Source organism: Hibiscus syriacus, unplaced genomic scaffold (assembly GCF_006381635.1).
Source record: "Hibiscus syriacus cultivar Baekdansim isolate YM2019G1 unplaced genomic scaffold, ASM638163v2 tig00111772_pilon, whole genome shotgun sequence".
Classification (NCBI taxonomy): domain Eukaryota; kingdom Viridiplantae; phylum Streptophyta; class Magnoliopsida; order Malvales; family Malvaceae; genus Hibiscus; species Hibiscus syriacus.
Genome location: NW_024063173.1, coordinates 210,053 through 236,172, shown reverse-complemented (window position 1 = coordinate 236,172; position 26,120 = coordinate 210,053). Strand labels below are relative to the sequence as shown.

Below are 26,120 nucleotides of genomic sequence, written 5' to 3'. Positions count from 1 at the left end.
ACATAATAGTAATGTATGATAATGTGATTTGTTTTTTATTTTGACCATTTTTTTATTGTTCTCTTGTTTTTATTTTTTTTCTAAATATGAAAATTTTACAATTTTAATCATGTATCATGTCGGTACTGAAATTATTATTTTCTGATGTTTACTTTGACCATTTAAGATATCGACGAACTCACATCATTATCTCTTATTAATCTATTAGTTTATATTTTATCTAAATCACTTTGACACTCATAAAATTCAACCTTAAACACAAATATATGAAATCCTAAATTAATATGATATATAGTATATATTATTTGATCAACGTAAAATCATGATATACAACTTGATTTTTCATTCTCACCTTTTTCATTGAAATTTATAAGAAGATGCACCACTAACAAAAAATCAAATAAAGTTACGTTCTTTTTAAAAATATATATAAAAAGTTTGACAGTATTCAATTTTTTTTTTAAAATGTCTAGTCGTGACCGGGTAATTTATTAACAAGAAAAATTATATAAATTTATATTTTATATATAAAAAATTAATTTTTAAAAACATTTAATTTTTCTTTAAATTGAATCAATTCAATAAATTATACAAAAGTACATTATGAATCAATATATGTTGATATTATAAATTACTTTTTTTATCTGTTTTAATAATTTTATTTATTTATATTTCATTAAAATTATTTTTATAACTTTATACATGTAAATTTTAACATAGAAAATATGGGTCGAATCAAAATCAGCCCTTGAATGTTAGAGTACGAGTCCAACTCATATTTAATACGAGATTAATTTTTTTTTGTTCAAACTTAAGTCTTAATATTTTTTTTTTCTAAATCCTTCCAAGGGCTTAAACAAAAAAAATATTATATGAATATCATGTATCAATTAAAGAATTCTTTTCAAATTCAAATATCGATTTTTGAAAAAAGAAATTCAGACGCCAATTTAAAAATATTTTTTTGAAATAATCTAATGCGATTATAAGGTAGTATTTGGTCAATATCTTTCTTAACTGTTGATAATGCATACATCCTATGCATGCAATGTTTGAATCTGAAACTTCTAAAAAGAATAATATTTTTTAACTATTGACAATGCATGCATCTTGTACATACAATCGAATCTGAAACTTCTAAAAAGAATAATATTTTCTAATACTACTTATATCTTTTAATGACTTCGAAATTTGAAAGTAATTACCAAGTTCAGATACCAATTTATATAATAAACCTAATACCCCAAATGTACACTACATAAAACGTCATATATATGGGCCAATGTATCAGGCCGGCTCAGCCATAAACATTATTGGTTTGGACCGCTGGTTCTGGCAGGTTTAGCCCACAATTAATCCAACAGAAACTTGAAATGGCCGCGCGTAAAATCTTAACAGAAAATCATTATCCATATCTGCTTCAGCATTATCCATATCAAAGCATTGTCTGAAATCCGACAGCAACGGAAAATCCCCAGACATGGCTCTTCTCTACCATTTCAACACTGTTTCTTTGTATTCCAAAAAATTATCTGTAAAAAACCCACCAAAGTCCCCTCTTTGCTTCATTAAACCCCACTCTTCTTTGAACTATCATACGCCCAAGGTTCCATTTTTCAACCCTTTTTTACCCCGTCAATTCTTTGTTTGTTTTGGTTGATTTAAGGTTGTTTGATTTTGGACAGGTTCTTGAGGAGAAACTCGAAAAGCGTTCTTTTTCTTTGGGAGAAACATTGTCCAAGGCTAGCTTGCTTGCCCTTGTTTCTGCTTCTGTTTTCTTGGTAGACCCTGCACTTGCTTTCAAGGTAAATTTGAGTTTTCATATGATACACACGAATTCGATCATCTGAGCTATGTTATTTAGACTCAAGTGTGAGCGTCAGATACAAGTTTTTGATGAATCAAATTGATTCGGAATGTCTTTTGTTTTGACAATGTGCATTGTTTCTGCTTCTGTTTTCTTGGTAGATCCTACACTTGCTTTCAAGATAAATTTGAGTTTTCATATGATACACACGAATTTGATCATTTAAGCTATGTTATTTAGACTCGGGTGTGAGTGCCAGATACGAGTTTCTGACGATTTAAATCGGTTATGAATGTCTTTTGTTCTGACAATGTGCATTATTAAAAAGGGAGGAGGGCCTTATGGATCTGAAGTAACAAGAGGACAAGACTTAACCGGCAAAGATTTTAGTGGCAAGACATTGATCAAGCAAGATTTCAAGACAGTATTGTTCTGTTCTATCAGCTAATCGATATGTCTTTGGTATTTGCCTCTGTTAATCCCAATGATTAAAGCTCATTTTATTTTCCGTTTTCCTCCATTTCAGTCCATACTTCGACAAGCCAATTTCAAAGGCGCGAAATTGCTCGGTGCTAGCTTCTTCGATGCCGATTTGACAGGTTTTCTCCCAACAATTCTATGTAAACTGACTAAATTCGAACATTTTTCATTAAGAACTTCAAATATCCCCCCATTTTTCTGTTGTCTCGAAGAAAGAATTTGACGAGGCTAATTTCAAGTTTCAAGCTTGTTTTTAAGGTCTGGTAATGGTTTGGGGTTTTCAAACATATGACTGCCAAATAGACTGAGGCCATTATAGGGCTAGTACAGTGAATGTAGTGTGGTTATGTTGGCCTCACTGGTCAGAAGACCTCGATTCGTATCGGGTTTCATGAAATATCTGTAATGTTTATGAGTTGAGGTTGTAAGAGGCATCGGGTTGAATTGATTTTTCATGGATCTTCCACTGCTTTTATGCTTATGTATTCTTACAGAGTAGACATCGACCATTTTCATGTTGCTGCTAGTAAATAGTTCATGTAAGTGCATGTCTGCAACTTTAGACGAACACTCGAATCTTTTGTTCTTTGTCCCTGCTCATGTTTTCTCATTAAGCGAAACGATGCAGGAGCCGACCTTTCCGAAGCTGATCTTAGGGGAGCAGATTTTTCTCTGGCAAATGTAACAAAGGTAAAGATCAATCACATGTTAGGTGTATATGTTTTCGTATTGGAAAGATCTTTTAAATTCGGGTTTGATCCAAATCTGTTTTCAGACGGATAATTTACTGTTCTATTGAATGATATCTTCTTTTGAATCTCCAATCGTTCTTACCTGCAGGCAAATTTAAGCGACGCAAACTTGGAAGGCGCACTTGCAACAGGAAACACGTCTTTCAAAGGATCAAATATAACAGGTGCCGGTATGTATGAACTATGAACTCCAGTTTACTCAACTCTCTGTCAGCTGGATACCGATGAACGTGCATAATTTACCTGCAAATCTCATTATCGCAAAGTCGGTCGGTTTATCTGATTATCTTTTTATGATCAGATTTCACAGACGTACCATTGCGAGATGATCAACGTGAATATCTTTGCAAAGTTGCAGACGGGTAAGATAGCTATAATAACTCCTTTAAAACATGTTTGACATTTCTCTCACTATTGAAACGGTGTTACGGCGTTAGGGTGAATCCGACCACCGGAAACGCAACACGGGACACATTGCTTTGCAACTAGATGAAATATCGAGAAATTGACACTGCAGCGGGTGTTATTCGAGGTTTATAAATATTTTGCTGTGAGGAACTATGTCATATGTGATCAATTGTATCATTGTTTGTATTGCTTCCCACGTTGAAGATACATGTACTTTGAATTTCATTACAAAGTTCATGTTCATAAACTCTTTTCATAGCCTGTATATCATAAGAATAAAAACCTTTCGATGAAATCTAATGTTGAACTCATGAATAGCTCCTTGGGCAATATTTTCTATTTTCGGTAGATTCGAGCAAGGTTCAATGCGTGAGTTGTACCTCTTAAAATCTCAAATTCTCATATAATTTAGTTTTTTTTTTTTTGCATTATTTGTCGATGATCTAATTTTGCTTTCTAAAATTACATTATAACTCCTTAAATGTTCGAACTTCAACATAAAATCTTGCATGTATTCATGAATATACATATTGATATATTTATCAGGATTTATGACATGTCAAATATTTGATGGAATTAAAAGGAGAAAAATGTTAATCTTACGCCTAAAAATACAAATTTAGAAAAGTAGAGAGATTAGAGATGATCAATTTCAAAGACATATCAAAATGACAAAAACACATGATATAGGGATATTCTCTAGGGTTCTTATTCATCTATTAAAAGTATAAATAGAAACAAAAACGAGGAAATTTTAAGGCTTATTTAGAGAAATAATAAGAAAAATAAAACAAAAAAAAGTGAGAGAAGTGAAAATCTCGAGAAATTAATTACAAGTATAGATCGTTTAAATAGTAATTGTCAAAAGAAACAGACATGTTTTCCTGTCACAGAAACGTGTTAACTGAACACGACTTTAAGATGTTAATTATTTTATCTAACAGAAGACGATTTTATTAAAATCGTTAACGACTAAAGTTCTCTTTTCCTCAAATTTATTTATATCGATCTAAGTACGTTGAATAGTGAACATGTTGAGAAAATACTTATCGAAAAAAATACGATAAGTATGATCAATCTTATTAATCCAATATTAATCCCAGTTAATTATTAAGGATCACTAAAATATAATATTTAGAAGTTGAAGGACTACCTTAAGTACGTTTTTCACGAAATATAAGATTACCAGTGAGAATAAAATATTACCAGGGCATATGATTACTGGAAATGTTGTATTTTGTGTTTGGTTGGTTTAGCATGAATGTAAGATTACCGTATTTGGTTAAAGGAATAAAAGATTATTTGAATGTATATTTGAACAAATTGTCCTTATTATATATTTTGTTTTTTTAACAAGTTGGAAAATATTTATATATTTTCTTTAAAAAAATTAAATTCATAAAATTTATATAATTTTTTTACAAAATTGAAAATATAAAAAGGTTTAATGAAAGGATAAAATTTTATTTTAACCCCTGAACTTCATATAAAATTTTAATTAGACTTTTTTGTAAATCTAAAATAGTTTAAGGATAAATTTGTAATTTAACCTTCGTAAAATTTTTATTATTCAATGACAGAAGAATGATATTTTTGAAAAAAAAAATTAAGGGCATTTTAGTCCAAAATGCCGGTAATCCAACAATACCTAAAGAAAGCGAGGTAATGACATTCCCGGTAATAAACCCCAAAAAATCTACTATTGGTAATAAAACATTCCGGAAATGAGATTCCCGGCCAACCAAACATAGGAATGTGGATTTCATTCCCATGGGAATCTCACATTCCCCGAACCAAACAACCCCTACGAATTATTCTATAGTTCAAATTTTACTACTAAGTATCATTTTATTGCTTAAAACATTATTAAAATCGTTTGATCGATAAATTTTTAGAAAGATATTCATTGTATTATTTGAAATTATAGCTAATTGGGTAGAATGTGTAAGTTTTAGTAACTAAAACTATTATTATACCATGTCACAAGTCAACAATGAAATCAATACAGAAATCAAACATAATGTTAGGTATGATTTGAAAAAGAAAATTGTTGAGTAATCAAAACATAAATATAAAAAATGTGGGTGACTAAATAGGTGATATACCATTGAATTTGAAAACACAAAAACTATTGTTGAATTTCATTAGGTTAATATTTACTATTAAAATATAAATTAAGGTTTATATTAATTAAAAATTATTTTTTTATATATTAAAATATTATTTTAATTATGAGTTCATTTTTGTTAAGAAATATTTTGATGAATATATTAATATCAAAAATTAAAACCAAATAAATAATTATTCTAGAATATTAAATAATTATTCTTAATTTTTATTTTTTTGAAATATTATTCTTAATACCTAAAAACATAAAAAGTAAATAATTATATTGTAATAACTTACTATTGACTAGGGATGATTATAATAATTAAATATTTATACAAAAAAATTAATAAAATTCATTTCATAATTTATAAGACTAATAGTTTAATATTCTAGAATATTAAATTATTTAATTTTATTTCATATATATTTTAGTAATAAAATTTAACGGATTAAATAAAAATAAAAATTAAAGATTACATGATAAAATGTAGAATAACTCCTTTTAGCTTGTAAGATTAATTATAAAATAAGTACCCAAAGTATACTGCTTTTCATAAATAGGTGCCTACAATATTTTTTGAATGATTGTGGAGTCTAACGTTACAAGTGTTACCACTTTCGGAGCCCGGGCCATAACTGTCGTTAGTTTTCTCTATTAAGTGACATGTGTCACATTCTGGTAATTTTAAATTTTTAGATTAAAAATATTAGTATATTTATTAAAAAAAACCTAATTTCTCTTAAATTACAAAAACACACACACACACACTTTCATAAAATCCTACCCCTAACTTATCTCCGTTGCCCTTTCTGGTCACAACCACTGTCACCGACTTAGTCTTTGTCATCCTCCTAGTCATATGTCGTCGTAGTTGTCACCGATTGGTCATCAGAATCGCGATTTTCATCATAGGGTTCGTGGGGTATAAAACGTCGATTGGTCAGCGATCGATCACGATTTCATAGGGGTATTGATAGTCGAGGGTAGGTGAGGTCGGGTGGGGCTTCATCAATAGTAAAGGGCGACAACTAACATGTGTTTAGATATAGAAATGAATGTTTTCAAAGTTTTGAGTCTATTTCGAAAATTTTGTTTTTTTAGAAATATGTAATTTTACTTTTTTTAATTTTGAATAAAATTTTTAAAATTACCAGAATGTGACACTTATCACTTAACGGAGAAAATTAAAGGTTTTTAAGACTCGGGCATCTAATGTGGTAACATTTATAACGTTAGGCACCATGATCATTCAAAAAAATACTGTAAACACCTATTCGTGAAAACGCTATAGTTTGTGCACTTATTTTATAATTAAGTCTAACTTTTATCCCACATTGTTACCAAACATAACACTCTACTTATGTATATATAAACTAACATCATTAGACATTTTAACTCATGGAGTTAATACGTATTAAATTATATTTTTGGTTCACATAGTTTTATTTTTTTTCCAATTTTTTAAAAGTACATTTTATTAAATTTTTCTTTAGACATGTGTTGTCAAATTAGCATAAGATAACGTCTTTGTCACGTATGTGTAAGTCACGTTTTAAAAAGGCGCTTTATCCAAATAGCTGACATTTTGGTAAATAATGACAAATATTAAATTTTTAGGTTATTTTTTAGTTAAATTGACGTTCTTTCGGTATATCGCTTTAAAGCAAGAAACAAATGAATGTTTAGTTAAAAAAGATAATGCAGCCCCAAAACCAATTCATAGCTGTAAATGCCTTGCCTCATTATGTAATGAAACACAAACTTTGCTGTTCCCTTTTTTTTCTCTCGGAATTGTTAGTCAGAGAAATAGTAGGGACAACAAACATCCATCATGTTTGTATTTTGGATACCCATGACTATTGTCTTGGTAGACCATGCACTTGCTTTCAAGGTAAATTTGAGTTTTCATATGATACACACGATTTTGATAATCGAAACTATGTTATTTAGACTCGGGTGTGAGTCTCAGATACGAGTTTTCGACGAATCAAATTGGTTATAATTTTTGTTTTGTTTTGACAATGTGCATTGTTTATGTTTGCCCTTGTTTCTGCTACTGTTCTCTTGGTAGATCCTGCACTTGTTTTCAAGGTAAATTTTAGTTTTCATATGATACACACGAATTTGATCATCAAAGCTATGCTATTTAAATTTGGATGTGAGTGTCAAATACGAGTTTCCGGGGATTCGAATTGGCTATGAATGTCTTTTTGTTTTGATAATGTGCATTGTTAAAAGGAGGACCTTATGGATCTGAAGTAACAAGGAGACGAGATTTAACCGGAAAAGATTTTAGTGGCAAGACATTGATCAAGCAAGAGTTCAATTTTCAAGGTAGTGCTGTTCTGTTTTTCAACTAATTGATGTCTTTGGTGTTTGCCTTTGTTAATTCTAATGCCTAAAAGCTCATTGATCTTCCGTTTCCTCCATTTCAGTCCATACTTCGACAAGCCAATTTCAAAGGCGCGAAGTTTCTCGGTGCTAGCTTTTTCGATGCTGATTTGACAGGTTTTCTCCCAACTATTCTATGTAAACTAACTAAATTCAAACCTTTTTCATTAAGAACTTCTAAAGTCACCCCATTTTTCTGTTGTCTCCAAGATACGATTCGACGAGGCTAATTTCAAGTTCTGGGCTTGTTTTTATCGTCTGGTAATGGTTTGGGGTTTTCAAACATGACTGCCATATAGGCTGAGGCCATTATAGGGCTAGTACAGTGAATGTAGTGTGTTATGTTGGCCTCACTGGTCAGAAGACCTCAATTTGTATCGGTTTTCATGAAATGTTTGTAATGTTTATGAGTAGAGGCTGTAAAAGGCCTCGGGTTGAATCGATTTTTCAAGGATTTTCCGCTGCTTTCAAGGGCTAGTAATGCAAAAATATTTTTGCTGTGAACAAAATTGTTTTGTATTGATTCTCACTTGAAGATACATCCACTGGATTTTATGACGGTTAATAAACTCTTTTTCATAGCATGTATATCATGAGAATAAAAACCTTTCGGTGAAATCTTCTAATGTTGAACTGATCAATAGCTCCTTAGGCAATATTTTCTGTTTTCGGTAGATTCGAGGAAGGTTCGCAGTGGAGGGAACGACAATTAGGCTTCGATCCCCAGTCTTTTCGGAAACAACTAACCGTTAGGCCTAAATCCCACTTTTTTGCCTAGGAATAAGGCATCCTAGGACTTGAACACCAGATATGTTAGACAGTCACCTTCGAGTTGCTGGTATTCTTTATCTTCTCAAGGCAAAAGGAACCAAGATGGAGCTGATTTCCCGGTAATTGACCTTTTGGGGTTTCAAGCCCGGACTCTTGCAATCTTTGTCCATGATCAAGTTTACATGGAGACTGCAGCAATCATTCATATCAACATTTTCTCATTTCCTTTCATCGACGTTTCAACTCAACGCGATTATGTTATCTCGAGTCATTTATCATCAATGTAGTCTTATTTCTGTACAACAAATACGCATATGCATATGCATGCACACAGACTAACTCGAAAATAACATGAGAAAAGAGTGTGGGTGTAGAGTTCTCAACACCAAAGACGGGGCTATAAATCATACTCTATATTGCTCCGACTCTTCATTTTTCTTGAAATGCCCATGCCCGACCCATACGTCCAACTTCATATCAGGACGTGAGTATGGGGATAATAACCCTCCAAATATGTGCGGGAAACTTAGAAAAATTGAACATAACCGCATATCCGGGTCCGAGTAACATAGACTATATTCTCGTATATACGAAGTACCAACATAAATTGTCCTGCCTATGTGCCTCTAAATGCTAGTCGTTTCCCATTGTCTGCATTTCCTTATCCTAATTAGCATACCACTGTTTTTGCCCCCTCTATCTTTGATCTCACAGCATTGTCTATGGGGTGCCTGCATATACAAAGAAAACGACGTTTCGGTCTTTTCGTCATACGATATTCAACGCAATCAACTGCGATAGCATCTATTACGATTAGAACTCACCTTTTGCCAATAATCAGGAGCCATCTTCATCGAAGTAACTATGATGTTTTTATAGCCATCACCGGGGCATAAACTGCTGTATTATTACAGGTTTTCCCGATGTGTCTAACTTGAACCTGATCCGGGTTCCAGTCGAGCCAACCTCCTCAACCCGGTCCAGGAAGTAGATAACCGGCTGTTCGCATGGGTCGGCTGTCATGATTCGAGTATTAAATGTGAAAGGTCCGTCGCTCCAACTCCTCCATGTCTTGAAAGTTTGCAACGGGATATGCAGGTCGAATGCAGTCACCGGCTTCGGATATATTTGAATGGTGTATCCCCATGCAATGGCGATTGACCATTTCCTCTTGCTGTCGTAGCAGATACTTTGCTGGAGGATCGGTAAGGATCGAGCCGGTACGGTTCAATAAGGGCTTCCAAGGAGTCGGTTCGGGTCTTGTTAGGGAACATGGGTGCCAAGGCCTCAACGTGGTGGAGCGAGAGCAGTGGCGCCATGGGATGCGCTGCAAGCAGTCCATACGCATCCCCTCTAATATCAAACTAAAATTATCAAAAAGAAACTAATATTATCGTTGACACCATTAATATTTTGTCGAGTTCATAATAAAAACACGCGTATAATCGAATGCAAAACTCGATCGAATCGAATAAGTTTTACCAAAGAGAGAGGAAAGAGACAATCCAAGAACAACGACAAATACTAAATGTTTCAGATCCTTTAGTACCCTCTTAAATATACATGGGGACCGGACCAAATCAAAACTAGACCAGACAGGTGGACAATAAAGTAATTTTATGTTACCCCACTTTGTAATTTTTTAATTACTTTTATTATTATAATGATTTTTTCAATAAAAAGTATGCTTAGTCAACTAATGAAAATAACAAAAGTAAATAAAATATGGGGTTTATGACCATACAAATGTTGGACATCCATTAACGATGCTCACATGCAAGCCAAAGACAAAGCACATCATTTTGTTATTTTTTTTTAAATGTTATCATATTATATTTTAAATTTGATGATAAAGCAATCGAATTAATGAAGTCGTGTCGCTTGGTGCTAATAAAATATTCAAATTTTGTTAGGTTTCGTTAGGAGGAGAAGAAATTAATAGAATATATTCAAATAACTTAACAATTAAGTTCAAAAAATAAATAAATATGAATATACACATCATCAAATTTAAATACTTAATAGGTATTTAAAAGAAACATGTGTATTTACATATCATAAACACATACGAACGCCACTTTAGGATATTAATCTTTCTACGCAATAGAAGAGGACGACTGAAATCGATTTCGACAATCGTTATTAAAAATGACATATTTTCTTAATTTACTATTTTTTATTTTTTAAATAAACCCCATCCCAAAATTCTAGCTAAAATTTTATTTATTTTAACAAAAAAAAAACTAAAACTAAAACTAAAATTTAAATTTTATTATTTATTTATTTTTGAATTTTCCCAGAACAGTAAAGAAATCTTATCTGACAGATATTGTTTCATTGTAAGGTGGACATGTCACCAAACAACCTTCCTTCAGATCCCATCTATACAACTATTGATGAACAATAAAAAAACACAGTCGAGACAGATTTTGTAAATTAAAGAGTAGAGGTCGGACTCAAAGATAAAAAAATCTCCTACCAGATCTAACTCAAGATTATTATTATATATAATATATTTATGAATAACTATTATAATATTCTTATGATTCACTTACACTCGATGTAGTTTCACACTTTTTTAGAACCATTGGATTCTAACACAGACTTGATTTTAATACAATTTTTATCGCTACATTACAAATTCTATATTCGAACTCGAATCCTCTTAAATATATCATCTAAACTAATGGTAAGTCACATTCTAACTTTAACAAAAGTGGGATTTATAAAGCCCTAACATCAAAATCTAGTGTAAGAAAAGGTGGAGACCCCAATCATTAATCAGTGGACCAAATTCACCAACCAAATGTCAAAATCAAAGTGGAGGTGAAAAGGCAAAGAATTCTCCACGTGGCAAACAACCAACCGATCATCTAAAGGAAACCGCATGCTAAAATCATCTCTCCATAAACACTCGCCACGTGTAAAACAAGATGGTACGTACCTGATGGAAGCCTGGCTCTTTGGTGAGTGGGACCCCGATCTCGGTAATGCAAGCCCAAATGCGTTGATCGGAGCCGTAGAAATAGTAGTACCGGTTAATACAACCGTCCAATACTTTGACTAATTTCTCTGCCAAAGGGTAACTCACAGCGAAACCTCCGCCGCCGAACGCCATGTCGTATGCATGCATTACGTTCTGCTCGACGCTCTCCGAAATACCGCCGATGTACCACATTTCACGGTGATCATATCTTTATCAAATAAAACTAAAACATTATATATGTTTTTTTTAAAAATATTTAAATGATTAAAATAGAATCATAAGAATAATAGCGATTAAATTCGTAGTTTAAATTATATTTTAATTTTTTTTAAAAAGCGAATATAAAAAATAAAAGGTGAAAATGATAGTGTACCTTGCTAAGACAGAAACCAAGTTACGAGTGAAGAACACCGTATCGTCGTCGCCCATCACGAACCACCGCACATTCGGTAGCTTCAAATTGAAACTATCCAATATTATCCGGGCGATCCGAACCGCGGGTCTAGAACTCGAATACATAAACCGTTTCCATTCCGGGCTCGATACCCGATACGGCAACGAATCACCGCCGTTACCCGTTTTCTTCTCGTCGGGCGGGTTCTCGTCTAGCCAGAAGTATCCACGAGTGGATTCCACGTCCCACCAGAGCGAACTCAAAGCGCGTCGCTCTTCCCAAGTCTTGGCCGACCCGCCGATGCCGAACAAGAGATGGGAGATATTAGTCGGGGAATTATCGGGCGGTGGACCGGAATTGGAACTTGTTTCAACGTTCGGGTAAGTGAACCGGACGAACGAGTGAGGTCGGTTCGAGAAGGAGATGTAAACGACGAGGGTAATGGAGGTGAACAGACAGAGTAGGAGAGCGGCTCGGGAGACGAGTGCGGACATGTCGCGGGGCTTCTCCGGCGAGATGAAAAACGCCGTCGTTTTGAGAAGGTCTGTCCTTGGACTCATCTTCTTTAAACAGAAACTGTTAAAAGGAAACTTGGGAATTGCCGTCTGAGAATCGGAATAATTTTGGACGAATTTTCGATGAATTTAAGGAAAATGGAATAAATGGTAAGCTATGGGGTTTTGATTTTCAGTGAATTTGTGAATCTGTGGAACCTCGTACGTGTGCTGTTAAGCAAGACAGCTCGGTTGAGACATGTTGGGCCGATTCTGTTATGTTATTTCCCTGATTTTGCCCATTTATAGGTTTAGCCTAACGGCACAGCCCAATTATGGGTAGCACCAGTACAAGACAGATGTTCTAACCGAACGTCGTAAATGTTGAAACTTAAATTTTAAAATTGCTTATAATTAAGAATATTGTCAACTAAACTATAATACTAAACTATAATTCTATAGTATTTGAGATTATGAATTTTTAGTTACCAGTGACAATATAGAATTAGATCGGTTTGCTTTTAAAAAAAGAATTAGATCGATTTGCTTTTTTTTTAAAAAAAAATTAGATCGGTTTGTAAGTCGGATCTAATTTAATTCGATTTGATCAGATTATTCATTCTACTCGATATTTATATACATTTTTTTAAATCCAATCTAAATTCAAATGGTTAAAAGGGTTCTTGATGGCTAAATGATGGTTGTTATTATTAAAGTTCTCGAGTTCGAGCATGATGTCAAGAGTGTTTAAGCTATTACTATCAAATGATTGAGAGCCTTTCGAATATATATTACACCCTGTGTTCACCCCATACAAAGAGTCCCTAAATTATAATTCTCATTTTAAATCAATCTTTAAACTTTAAAATATTATACATTCATACTTAAATTATAACATTCATTTTAAATTGTTCACCAAATTTTAAAACATTCAATATTAATCATTATCAAATGGTTGATAGCCTTTCGAAGATATATTACACCCTGTATTCACCCCATACAAAGAGTCCCTGAATTATAATTCTCATTCTAAATCAGTTTTAAAACTTTAAAATATTATATATTCATTCTTAAATTATGACCTTAATTTTAAATTGTTCTCCAAATTTTAAAACATTCAATATTAATCTTTAAATTATTAGTATCATTCCATTGTAATCTGGCTATTGACATATCTTTAATTTTATTGATTTTGAAGGTTCTCAAAACTATACTCGTAACCTTCAAAAAAAAAATACGTTTTTGAAGGTCTTAAAAGTTGAATCCTTAACCTTCTAAAAGTTTAATCTATTTTTCAAAGGGTTTGATAATTATTTAGAATGTCGTACGTTCAGTTCTCATGACCTTTAAAAATATATTAAATATATTTAACGAGTAGAGTTAACGATACATTAACGAACCTACAATCAGTTGGTCTAGTGGGATGAGACATTAGATCCCTTAAGCAAGATCTAGGGTTCGAATCTTGACGTTTGGGAATGGAGCGAATTGGGTTGGGAGGGTCACTCTCGCCTCTACAGTACTCGATCCGAATTAATTGATCAGTAGATCAGACACCGGTGGTTATACAAAAAAAACGATACGTTAACGAAAGGATCCAAATGGAATAAAATTGATAGTTTAGGATTAATATAGAATACTTTAAAATTTAGAGACCAGTTTAGAAAGGGTCATAGTTTAATAATTGATATAAAATATTTAAAGTTTAAGAATCAATTTAAAATAACGGTCATAATTTGGGGACATCCTATGTAAATATCTATATTAAACTGATAGTAGGTCACTAGTTTAGAATTTTTAATAGTTTGTATTGATTATTTGCATTAAAACGCGGAGCTTATTGATCAAAATATTAGCTTGTTTCAAAGCATTAAATTTTAAATAATTATTTGGATTAATATTTTAAATAAATTAAATTACGAGAGATGGAATTTTAATTATTTAAATTAAAACTTTAACTATATAGAGTTTTCAAATATTTTCATTAAAAATAGTTTAATATTATTAAGTTTTGGAATTGAACAATCTTGACTAAGCTACCGAAAATTAATTAAGAAATCATGAAGATGAAGATGTGTATGTTGGAATTATTTGGGCATTGGCTATGCATTAAAAGGAATCATTTCTTGGCAAGTTGTATCAATTTATATATAATATGCATGCTCATTATATTTTAGAACAAAAGCTTTGCCTATGGCCTGTATAGGAAATGACATAAGAGCTTGAAGAAGGTCCATATCTCATGCACACACACACATATATGTATATATATATATATATATATATATATATATATATATATATATATTATTACACAAGTATAATTAGAATAGAAAACAAAGGTCTATCTATGGTTTTATATATATAATATGCATGAGATATGGACCTTCTTCAAGCTCTTATGTCATTTCCTATACAGGCCATAGGCAAAGCTTTTGTTATAAAATATAATGCAAGAAACCCAAATTTCAATTTACTATAATTATATAACATGCAGATAATTGAGTACAAATTGAAGCCATAACTTCACATATATTATCGAACGTTTAAAATTTAAATTCTAACATTTACATTTACTTTCTTACCACTTGAAAAGAATTGTTCTCTCACATTGTAAATGCGGTTCTCTAATAAATTCCATTGTTTCCTTTGTTGTTGCTATATTTTCTTAATTTAGATTCGATTATAAATTTTGGAAAAATCCCAAGAGATATTTGATGTGTAAAATAAAATTTTGTTTCGAGGAATATATTATAAACATGTTTTGTTTCTTAGCATGTTGTTTGAAGAACATAACCAAATCTTTATGTATGTATGTTTCTCGCACAATCATTTGACCGATAAAACTGTTAAATTGGTTTTTGTATTATTCTTTGTCATTAGTTTCAAGGATTTATTTAAAAATTAACAAATCTCATATATATATACTTTATTTCATTTTTACTTTTTAGTAGATAAAATGAAACAAAAAGAAAATTACAAAAGGGGTCAATGAAATAAAATATTGAGTGAATTAAATAAATTAGATTTTTTTTCTGTAATTTTAACCTTGTTTTATCAATATATATGTATAAAATTATAAATTAATAGTGAATCACAAGCTGACAGTTCACTAAAACTAAAACCTTGGTTCTTGATTTTTTTTTTTTTTGAGTCAATTTGCTTTTTATATCGCTCTTAATTTTGAGATGAGACGAATTGAGCCATGATCAGATTATGACCAATATGATTGTGATAGCGTTTGATGATTCACCATTTTCGATTTGGATGAAGAACCGTAAATGGTGATTTTATAAATGTAAAAGGGGAGATAAAGAGGCTGAATAAGATGATGAACAATAGTCTTATAATTAGAGAGATCTCCTTCAGCTTTACATGGAAATTTTATTCGGGCCCTTAATATTGGTGTAAGGCTTAAAGTGATAATGGTTATTTTACAAGTCAGCATGATGAGTGGACATGGACGCTATATAATAGATTTAGCAGAGATGAAATTGACAAACTGTAGATGCTCGGAGGATTAGTGGCGGAAGTGTGGTTTAGAGAGAATGGGGTTACTTCAAACAAAGACTCAGTCGGATAATTTTGTTAAAAACCCTAATAGTTCATCTATTGAAAATATAGAAGAAAGGGGTTGCTTCCACACAGGTGGATCAATCTCCAAGAATTACTAAACAATGGGCCCTTTTTGAAGAAATTGCCAAACTAATACATAACAACAACGACTGTGCATCAAATCTGCTAAAAAACAATTGAATAGCTTCACTGGATGTGCCAAAGCAAAGCAGGAAGAGAAATAAATTAGGGAAAATAAGACTTTTTCATCTTAGCATTTTTCGAGAAACTTTCTTCTTAGATTCTCATGTAGTTTTCAATGTATTCAATGTCAATAGGGTTGAATTAACCCTCTACTTCTATATAAACCCTATCTTCTTCAACCCCCCATGCACCATTGTTTGTTCTTGAAACAAATGTTTTTGAAACCCCATTGTGAAGTGCCAATGAAGTGTTTAAGTGATTCATCATGGGAAGAGAAAGCATTTGCAGAAGATGCAGCGAGGTGTTCGAGGGGATACGTATGGCCTCCTCGGTCATACTCCTGCACTTTTTGCGGTCGAGAATTCAGGTCGGCTCAAGCGCTCGGCGGGCATATGAATGTTCATAGAAGAGATAGAGCTAAGCTCAAACAATCCATTTATGATCATCATTCCATTGATGATCATTCTACTGCGAAAAGGTCTTTCGGTGATATGATTTCAGGTTCTGTTGAAACCAGTTTGTCTGTCGGATTGAGCAGTGCTTCTGTCTTGTTCCAAAACCAACAGACTGCGGGTTGTTGTAATAAGGAAGCAGTCGACAACAAACGACCAAAGGTCGCTGTTTCAGCATGGCGATATTCTCCTCTCCAATGGCGGGTTCTTGAACTTAAGCCTGCAGGCTCCATTGAAGGGTTGGACCTTGAGCTCAGGCTCGGTGTTCTATAATGGACGATTTTGTCTAACTTCGATTTTTCTTTTCCATTTATGTCAGTTCTTTAATATTATCCGTGGAAATGATCATAACAGTTCAATTATATTTAAGATGAAATTCCGATTTCATATGCATCAAACCATGAATTATTACACTATTTTAACAGTTTTCCATCCCCATGAATTCTGAAAAGAAACTATAAGAGTCCAAAATCTTCACCTAACACACAATGGAACCAAGTTGAATAATTTATACACCCAAACTATATATTACTAGTGATATTCTTTTGGGTTTGAACTCAGGGCTAGTATGTTTAAAATATAAGAAAATGGGTTTAATTGAAAAAAATATCCTCAAATTATTATCTAAATTTAGGTTGATTCTTGAATTTTAGAATATTTTAATTGAGTTTTTAATGTATCATACTAACAAGACACTTCCAATAACCTAACTATCATTTCAGGCATTAAATGCTAGTTTGGATTTGACATAGAGCATTTTCATAACATGCGAGTCAAATTGTACATACATATACGCTTATTGTATGTACAACTTAAATCTGAAATATTAAAAAAAATATTTGTAATTAAATCTGACATATATGCTCTTTCTTGACAAGTTACATCCAAGCAATTCAAGTGGTAATACACATGTATTTGTAATTTAACCTATATGTTATACGGTATTTGAGTTGACATTTAACATCTGAATTAAAGTTGAATAGAAACCATTACAAGTTAACATAATGATAAAATTACAATACCCTGGAAATATGATTCTCTCAATTCCGACCTCTTAATATAATTTTCTAGTTTTGTACCTAACGACGAGGTTGACAAAAGGACTAAATTGATGACATTTATACTTTAAGAAATCAATTAAAAAGGCTTTGAAGTTTAAGGATAAATTTAGATTTTGCTCCATAGTTTATGGACGTCCGATTTAATTAACCATATTGTTTTGTATAAAATCTTTTAATCGAAAGATACAAACGGCACGAAACAACTAAAAAAACAGTTTAGTATTACTATTTCCTCAACAAACCAAACCAATAATCCTAAAGACACAAAAAATATTCTAAAAAACAACGAAAGAACATTATAATCTGCCCTAAGCTACAAAGATAGGTTTTTATAGCCATTAATGAGCTAAGTCCTCCTTGTGACACCGACGGATCCTCCATGATACACGGCGGAGGTCACTGAGTCATCCGTGGTTGTTTTTTCCAACGTTTAACTTGATAAGGAAAACAGATGAAACATCACTGTTCCACTTAATTTAAATAATAAATAAAGACAGTGGCATTGATAATGCATGTTGCAGGGGGATTTATGCCATCACCCAACAAAAAATCTTCCTGTTCTGATTGGTTTTCTTACATGTTTTTGGGGTTTCTTGGTTTTGTGACAGAGGATTTTTAAAGACAGACATAAGGGGGTTGATTTAGCGTTTCCATGGCAATGGCAAAGATGCACATGGGGGGGGTGACATAGGAGAATGATCTGTCTGGTTTTTAAGTTGCTTTCGGAATATTCATTAATGGCAGAATTCCTCTTTTGGAAACTGAACTGTATGGCTTGAGAAATTGGATCTTTGGTGTTGGATTATTGCAACGTCTTACTTGTCAATATTGTGAGGACCATTTGACAAGAAGTCAACTAATTACTTTCATATCCATATATAGAGGTAGAATTTGGTTTGATTTTAAAATTTGATATATTTGTACCATGTAACACCCTAAAATTTAATTAAAACAGAATTGAGGACCAAATTATAAATTTTTAAAAGTTTGTAGCTCGGTTTTGGAACTTGTGGGAAGTTCAGGAACTTAACCTGAATTTATCTTTTTTATGTTAAGTGAAAAATAAACCCTGGGTCTAGCAAGCAAAACCCAAAAATTATCCCCAAATTATTTACCCTAATTTTCGCCCACCCCGTTGGCCTCGTAGTCCGACCACCGTTCGACCCTCTACTACTACCGTTCGACTCGTCGTCGACCGACGACCAAGACCCAAGCCCCGTTGCATCGTGAATCAACGTCAATTGGTGCGAATTGATGCTTGAAGCTCCGTCGAATCCCTACCCCCGTCACTATGATTTTTGCGAAATACGGCCGCCTTGCTTCTCCCCTCACCTCACCGCCTGCACCACCGGACTCCCCTTATCCGTGAGCCCAAAATCAAGCCCGTGGGTCACCGTATTGTCGTCGTTTCTACCACCGACCATCGTTAGGTAAATTCGGTTCTATTTCCGGTTATTTGGTATGGTTGATGGCTATTTTTGGGTGAAACTTTTGGTTGCATATGATGTGTTGATGCACCAGAATAATCGACCGATCGACCCACCCCTTACTGTCGTCTCACGTGTCACCATTCACCTTCGTGTGCGGGTGGCGCTACTTCCCCTGCCTTGGAAACCTTCTAAAACAGGTCCAGTCAATCTAGACCGACCCGACTCGGTCTGAATCGAGTCAGTTTTACTTGAACCGATTCAACCCGACTCGAACTAAGTCAATCCGACCTGAACTTAGTCAATCGGACCTGACCCGTTGACTTTGGCCATATTTGACAGTTGACTTTGACCATATTTGACAGTTGACTTTGACCAAAAAGTCATATATTTTTTTTTGTTTTTGACATCCTAAGTCCGAATCCAAAGTCTGTTTTGGTAAATTCACACTCGGTAAGTCAGTTTTCAGTGTTTTATCTTTGGATTCAAATTGGTTTTTCGATTAAGTTCAGTTTCTGAAGTAAGTTTGTTTGCTATGTATCCGAGAAATTATTGGACGTTGGATTCAAGTTCGAGAGTGATTGAATGGAGTTTAAATGTTCGATCGGTGGAGCACAGAAATCGAGGTAATACTTTACTACCTCTTTGCATGTTTTATAGAACATGTTGATAATGGATAAATGCATTGATGTATATGATTGGTTTATTATGCATGTTTGGTTATGGATGAACTCGAACCGAATACGGTTTAAGTGATAAATTGGTTAAAACTCGATTGAATTACATAAAGAAATTTGAAGACTAATAAGAAATGAGTTCAAGAATAGTGATTAGTCTAAAGAGCTAATAACCTCATAATATCTAAATTCTATTTATCATCGATAAAAGCTTTAATACTGAAATTACCTTAGTATAAAATTACAAAATTTCCCCTATGAGGTAAAAATGGCCCGGACTAACTTGAGAGCGAAAGTACCTTGAGAATTTGTACTTTTAATTTAATAAATCACTGTTTCATCTGTTAAATTCTCGATCTGCTCGGATAATCACTGATAATCAGAACCTAACATTCGAGAAGGTACAAGACATATAATTGTTGATTTATCAGCAAGCACCTAAAGATTAAAATATTGGAAGTATTATTCATGTTTGAATTATTCAAAAAAATTGAATTAAATGGAAAGACTGGACGGAAGGAAATAGCGGGAAAACCCTTGAATTATAATTTGCCTAAAATTCCCTTGCATTGCAAAAAGACCAAGACTACCCTTAAAAGCGAAAAAAAACGTTGAACATATATATTTGACCAAATTACAAAGAAATACACATATGTTTGGATGATCATAATTACCAAAATGTCCAAGCTACGAAATAACTAAAATAACCTTCAATGTTCAAATGACCAAAATACCATAAACTCTAAAGAAACCAGAATACCTTGAAGTCTAAGATGATCGAATTAACATCGATTGTTAAAGCGGCTTATTTTTCTAACGACTTAAAATAAGTGGGTATTGTTGCAATTTATGAATAAATTAAACACCACCAAAATATTTGTTCATCATGTGAAGATCTGGTCGATGTTGACTATAAAGGAGGTTTGTTCAACTAGTGCAATCAGTACTGGGAGGGAATACATGTTCATCTTCTTAAGATTTATTCAACGATGATTCAAAAGATTATCAATTCGGCTAATGATGTCAGTATTAAAGTGTGAATATCCTTGAAGTGCATTGGTTTGACTAGTTGGCAGGTATCACAGTGCTGAGATTTGTTCAGTTCGAGTTGACTCGATATCCTGGTAAATCGAAATAAATCTTAAATACAATGAATCATTGTTTCATTCTTATTAGATTAAATTACTAAGAATTCTCCAAGAACCAAATGTCCAAAATGCCTTTGATTTCATGAATAATGGAATCACTTATGTCATACCTAAAATCTCAAGTAACTCTGATGCAAAATATTCTGAACACCTTCGTAATTAATTAGTGTTATAACACCCCTAATCCGTACTCGACCCGAATACGAGTCTGAGGTGTCACATTGCCTTTTCAAACTTTGACTCTGAATAAAATTCAAAGAAAATTTAAAACTTTCATTAAAATAAAAGCGGTTTATTTACATAAATTGACCAAAATAACCAAAATCGATCAGAACATATTCAACTCAATCAATTAGTACATGCCAACTATATTCAAATTAACCAAACATATTTAATCATCTATTTTCTGATCTGAAATCTTTGTAAGAGAGATGTTGACTTGTTTTGCTCTTCTTCACTTTTCTTCTCACTTCTGTAACCTACGTGCGAAACAATCACACGCTAAGTCTATGACTTAGTGAGGCAATTAAATATATAATGTAAACTATAACTTGTAATCATGCATGAACTATTACTGCTATCACTCATACCCTTACTCATGTAACAAATCCCTATAACACATATGCAATATATCATTATTATTTATCTCACTTCGTACATATTCTCTTATACCTAGCATTTTAACCAACATTTTACTCATTTAATCATACAATCCACATTTAATCATATAAATCATATAATACAATTCATAGCATAAAAGCATACAAGTCATATGTAATATGTTTGTTGTTATTTCTTTATTAGCCCATGTACACATGTAAGAACTATAGATATGTGAGTCTATAGAGGTTGTGCACAAATGCTGTCACCACAGCTCGTATAAATATACCTAAGTGCCACGTAGAATTGCACTGAAGTGCCGCGTAGAATTGCATCGAAGTGCCATATAAAATGTCCCTAAGGACCACGTAGAAAATTCCTTAAGAATCATATATATATACAAAGGATCAAGTATGTGTCTCAAAAGACATCACACATGTTCCAAGGAATACATATATATCCCGAATGACTGCGTAGACCCTCGACTCTTGGCATGCCAACTATACCCATAGCTCTCATGACACATAACATGGGCATTATTATCTATGTCATTTCATATTCACACATTCATAACACTTATCTCTTATAGTATGTCTGATGTCTTATAATCATATAATCACATAGCTCATGTCATTTCTTGTGGAATCATACATATCATGTAAGACATATCAGACATGTACATACAAATCACTTCCCTATAATTCACATGATTTATTATCTCGTAGATCATATCACGTTTTCATAAAATTTCACAAATCATTGTCATATATGGATATCACATTTGTACTTAATCACATAGATAATGTTAAATAGCATTAAAATCCCACAGTTCCTATTTCGTAACTTATATATTATTCTTATATCTTTTTATAAACATATAAACACCTAGATCATAATTTCCTAATTTATTGTACATAATCATATCATCATTTATATTCATAACCCTTAGCTCATATTTTGTTCTCTTATGCTTACATAGATCCTATAACATATATTGTAGCATACTAACATATATCACTTATATAAATTCATTTATATATAAATTTCTTATATTCTCTTAATTCAAGTTTACATTACTCTTATAACCTTTTCCTATGACTTCATAGATCTTTACCATGTAATTTTTATATCATAGCTCATCTAAGCACATCAATCTTTCTCATACAACTTATCTCTCATATGATTATCATTATTTATGTACAAATCTCCTAATTGATATTCTATTTTCATATTGTCCTATAAATCAATGCTAGTTAGTTTATCTCACTTTTCATTTAATACTATAAGTAAATTATAATAGTTTCCATAAACTTGACTCATGTAATTTATGTTTTGCTATTATATATTCATCTAAACATATATTTACATGTTCATGATCACTTAACTTATTTTCTTTCTATGGTTATCACATACAACATTTACTATTATACATGATTTGTGCCCTTATAACTTATTTCACATATTCATACAGCTCATAAGGTTCACATATAGTTACATATTTTGTTCCCATATAACCCATATCATATAAATTCACATCTCATAACATATAATATGAACAAAGCATATACACATAATACAAACTTAATCATGCTTCTATTCATGCAAACATAAAATATTGGAAACAGACTTATCACAAGTCTAATTTCCATATAATAATATGCAAAATCTAATAATATGCACTCACCTTGGCCTCACTAAGTTCCAATCCACTTTTATGATTTCATCAATTTCGATCGAATCTTAACTAGTTAATCGTTCTAGAACTTGTTCATGTTCGATATCTACATAATCATACATTGATACATATCAGTATTTAATTGATATACTCTAATCTATCATTTCTTAGACCAAAAGAAATGTCTATTTCAATTTCCCCTTGAAGTGCATCGATGCATTCTACAGTGTATCGATGCATCCCTTAACATGTGCATCGATGCACTCCTTATGCATCGATGCATTAATTGCATTCGATGTTTCCATTTTTAAGGGGTGCATCGATACACACTGAATAAGTTCTGGAAATTTACCCTTGATGCATCGGTGCACATTGAATGTGCATCGATGCACATAGCCCAGAATTCATTTTTAAGCCCGAAAATCCACTCAAATCAACTCAAATGCTTCATCTTTCATCCCCTTTCATGTTCTCAATACACATGCTTAAACCAATTTATATCCATATAAACCATCTTTAACTTCAAAATTATATTCCTCATATGTAACTCAAGAATTAAACCAACTTTACAATATGTTTTAATTCCAATTATATGGCTTCTAACTTCTTAATTAGACCCTTGACAAGTCAAATTTAACTTCCAACTCTAGTTATGAATTCTATTTCAAGATTTCACCCAAGAACCTCAAATCTTTAATCACTTCTAACTCCATCATACTTTGATTTTAAGATAACTTAAGCTTTCCTTAAGCTTAGTTATCATCTAATAATTAAAACTCAACCTTAAAATCAACAATTAATCCATAAACAAAGAAACTCACCTTTGAGCTTGTAGATACGGGAGGAGGAAGAAGAAGAAATAAAACTCTGGATAATTCTCTCATTTCCCACGTGGTTCCTTATCTTATAAAAGGAATATAAAAATCTTACTTATCAATTGACCATTTTACCCTTTAATTAATCTAATAATTACTAAATAACCTTCATCATATTTCCAATAAATCATTAAACTATTCAATTATCATACTTTAATCACCAATTTCTGAAACTTTACAATTTGGTCACTAACCCGGTATTGAGGATGTTACAAGTGCCTCCAAAAAATATTTGGATATTATATGATCTTGATAAATCATTTCCTGAATGACTAAACGAATCTGTTAGCTATCAAACCCACTTTATATGGATATTGATTCTGAAATCCTATTAAATTACAGAAGTTCATGGTCCCCACTTGATAATTGCTAAGTATCTCCGAAAATAACTGGATCCTCTAGTGTGTTCCCATTGTACTACATGAGAGTTTTATCTATTTGAAATACATTTCACCGAAATTTATGATTTACTGGCTTATGAACCATGGCTACATGGTATGTGTTCTCTGATTACTTGTTTTCACTGGAAAATATAATCGTTCCTGATTTATGGATCATGGGATCTACTGGTTATTACTTGAACTGGTTTATTGAGGCATTATCTGGGTAGACTAGAGTATAGAGGTTCAGCTCTGATCAAGCTAGTAATTCCTTATGGACCTAAAGTGACCTTGGGTAGGCTCTGAGGCCCCAAGAAACTTTCTTGAGTAGGTTCTCGGACCCAAGGCACTCACTTGGGAAAATCAGGACTATATATGGTGTACGGGTATAGGGCAGTTATGGTTTATTCATTGTCACTCTTACGATATTTTACTGGATCACGATCCTGATATTACCATATACTGTTAAATTTGATTTTAGCTGGGTACTGTATGGGTAGGATTCTAGAGTATGAAGGTTCAACTCTGATCAAGCTGATAATGCCTTATTGACCTAAGGAGACCTTTGGGTAGGCCTATAGGCCTCAAGGTATTCCCTTAGGGTGGCTCATTTGTTGTGTGCTTAGGGTAAGTCATTTTGAATGCGGTTATGGGGAAACTTCATAAATGTGTTCGATTGGAGGGTTTTACTAAGGTTTTTAAAATATATTTTATACTACAAATGTTTTTAAAGGATTTATATATGTTACTCTGTTCTGTGTTCCATTCCGATCTCTTGAACTTGGTCCTTTGAATGTTTCCTTTAAACTGAAATATTCATATATTTTATTCGGAGAAATATCAGTGGAACCTTAGCTCATTCCGAAAATCTATAGACGTCTGAATCAACAAGGAAATTTATATTTTTCATTTATTTGCATGTCCTTCAGCATCATTAGGTGTTCTGTATTACTAAGCTTCGTAAGTTCATTCTTTTACTCACCATTTCATGTTAAAAATCGAACCAGTGCAACTATCGACGTCAGTAAAAGAGTTCCACCGGTGTTGCTTGCGGAGTACGATGCATGTAATCAGAGGGCGTGTAGGTTGTATTTTGTTTTTATATCTGAGTGTGAAACCTGGTTATTTCTATATTGTTAAATTCTACTTTTAAATATAAATTGTTTTACGATTTTACGCACTTTAACAGAAATCTTAATTTTCTCAGGATTTTTACGGTGGGTCGCTCCGGTGACCCTAACGTGACACATTGGATCAGATCAGGTCACTCGTATTGATATGGGTTTACTGAAGGGGAAAATGACCCCCAAGTCTAAAAACCTAGTTTAACTGAATCTCCAAGTTAACTGACCCAAATATAAATGGATCATAAGGTAATTTTCAATTTTACCTTTATTTATGTAATTAAAAAGTATATTACTATTATCTACTGTCATTAGGTGATCTACTAAGATGAGACGAGATCTTTTAAAT

At 32.6% G+C, this 26,120-nt stretch overlaps 2 protein-coding genes and 1 pseudogene across 3 annotated transcripts; 2 read left to right on the top strand and 1 right to left on the bottom strand.

Moving 5' to 3' along the window:
- The first annotated feature begins 1,422 nt into the window (after positions 1–1,422).
- LOC120170099 (thylakoid lumenal 15 kDa protein 1, chloroplastic-like) lies at positions 1,423–3,591 on the top strand. Of its 2 annotated transcripts, XM_039178116.1 has the most exons (8): positions 1,423–1,606; positions 1,686–1,805; positions 2,136–2,231; positions 2,334–2,406; positions 2,916–2,977; positions 3,128–3,209; positions 3,341–3,401; positions 3,477–3,591. In XM_039178116.1, exons 1-8 carry the CDS (start codon positions 1,481–1,483, stop codon positions 3,526–3,528), a joined length of 672 nt encoding a protein of 223 aa, XP_039034047.1. In that variant the 5' UTR covers positions 1,423–1,480; the 3' UTR covers positions 3,529–3,591. The 2 variants fall into 2 exon arrangements, 1 of the variants encoding a protein (XP_039034047.1); XR_005520725.1 differs by lacking the exon at positions 3,477–3,591 and having other exon boundaries at positions 2,916–3,039; positions 3,341–3,407.
- A 5,523-nt stretch (positions 3,592–9,114) lies between these two features.
- LOC120170132 lies at positions 9,115–12,757 on the bottom strand (annotated as a pseudogene).
- Positions 12,758–16,594: 3,837 nt separating this feature from the next.
- On the top strand, positions 16,595–17,077 carry LOC120170058 (probable transcriptional regulator RABBIT EARS). Its single transcript, XM_039178091.1, has one exon. It carries the CDS (start codon positions 16,595–16,597, stop codon positions 17,075–17,077), a length of 483 nt encoding a protein of 160 aa, XP_039034022.1.
- The last annotated feature ends 9,043 nt before the right edge of the window (positions 17,078–26,120 follow it).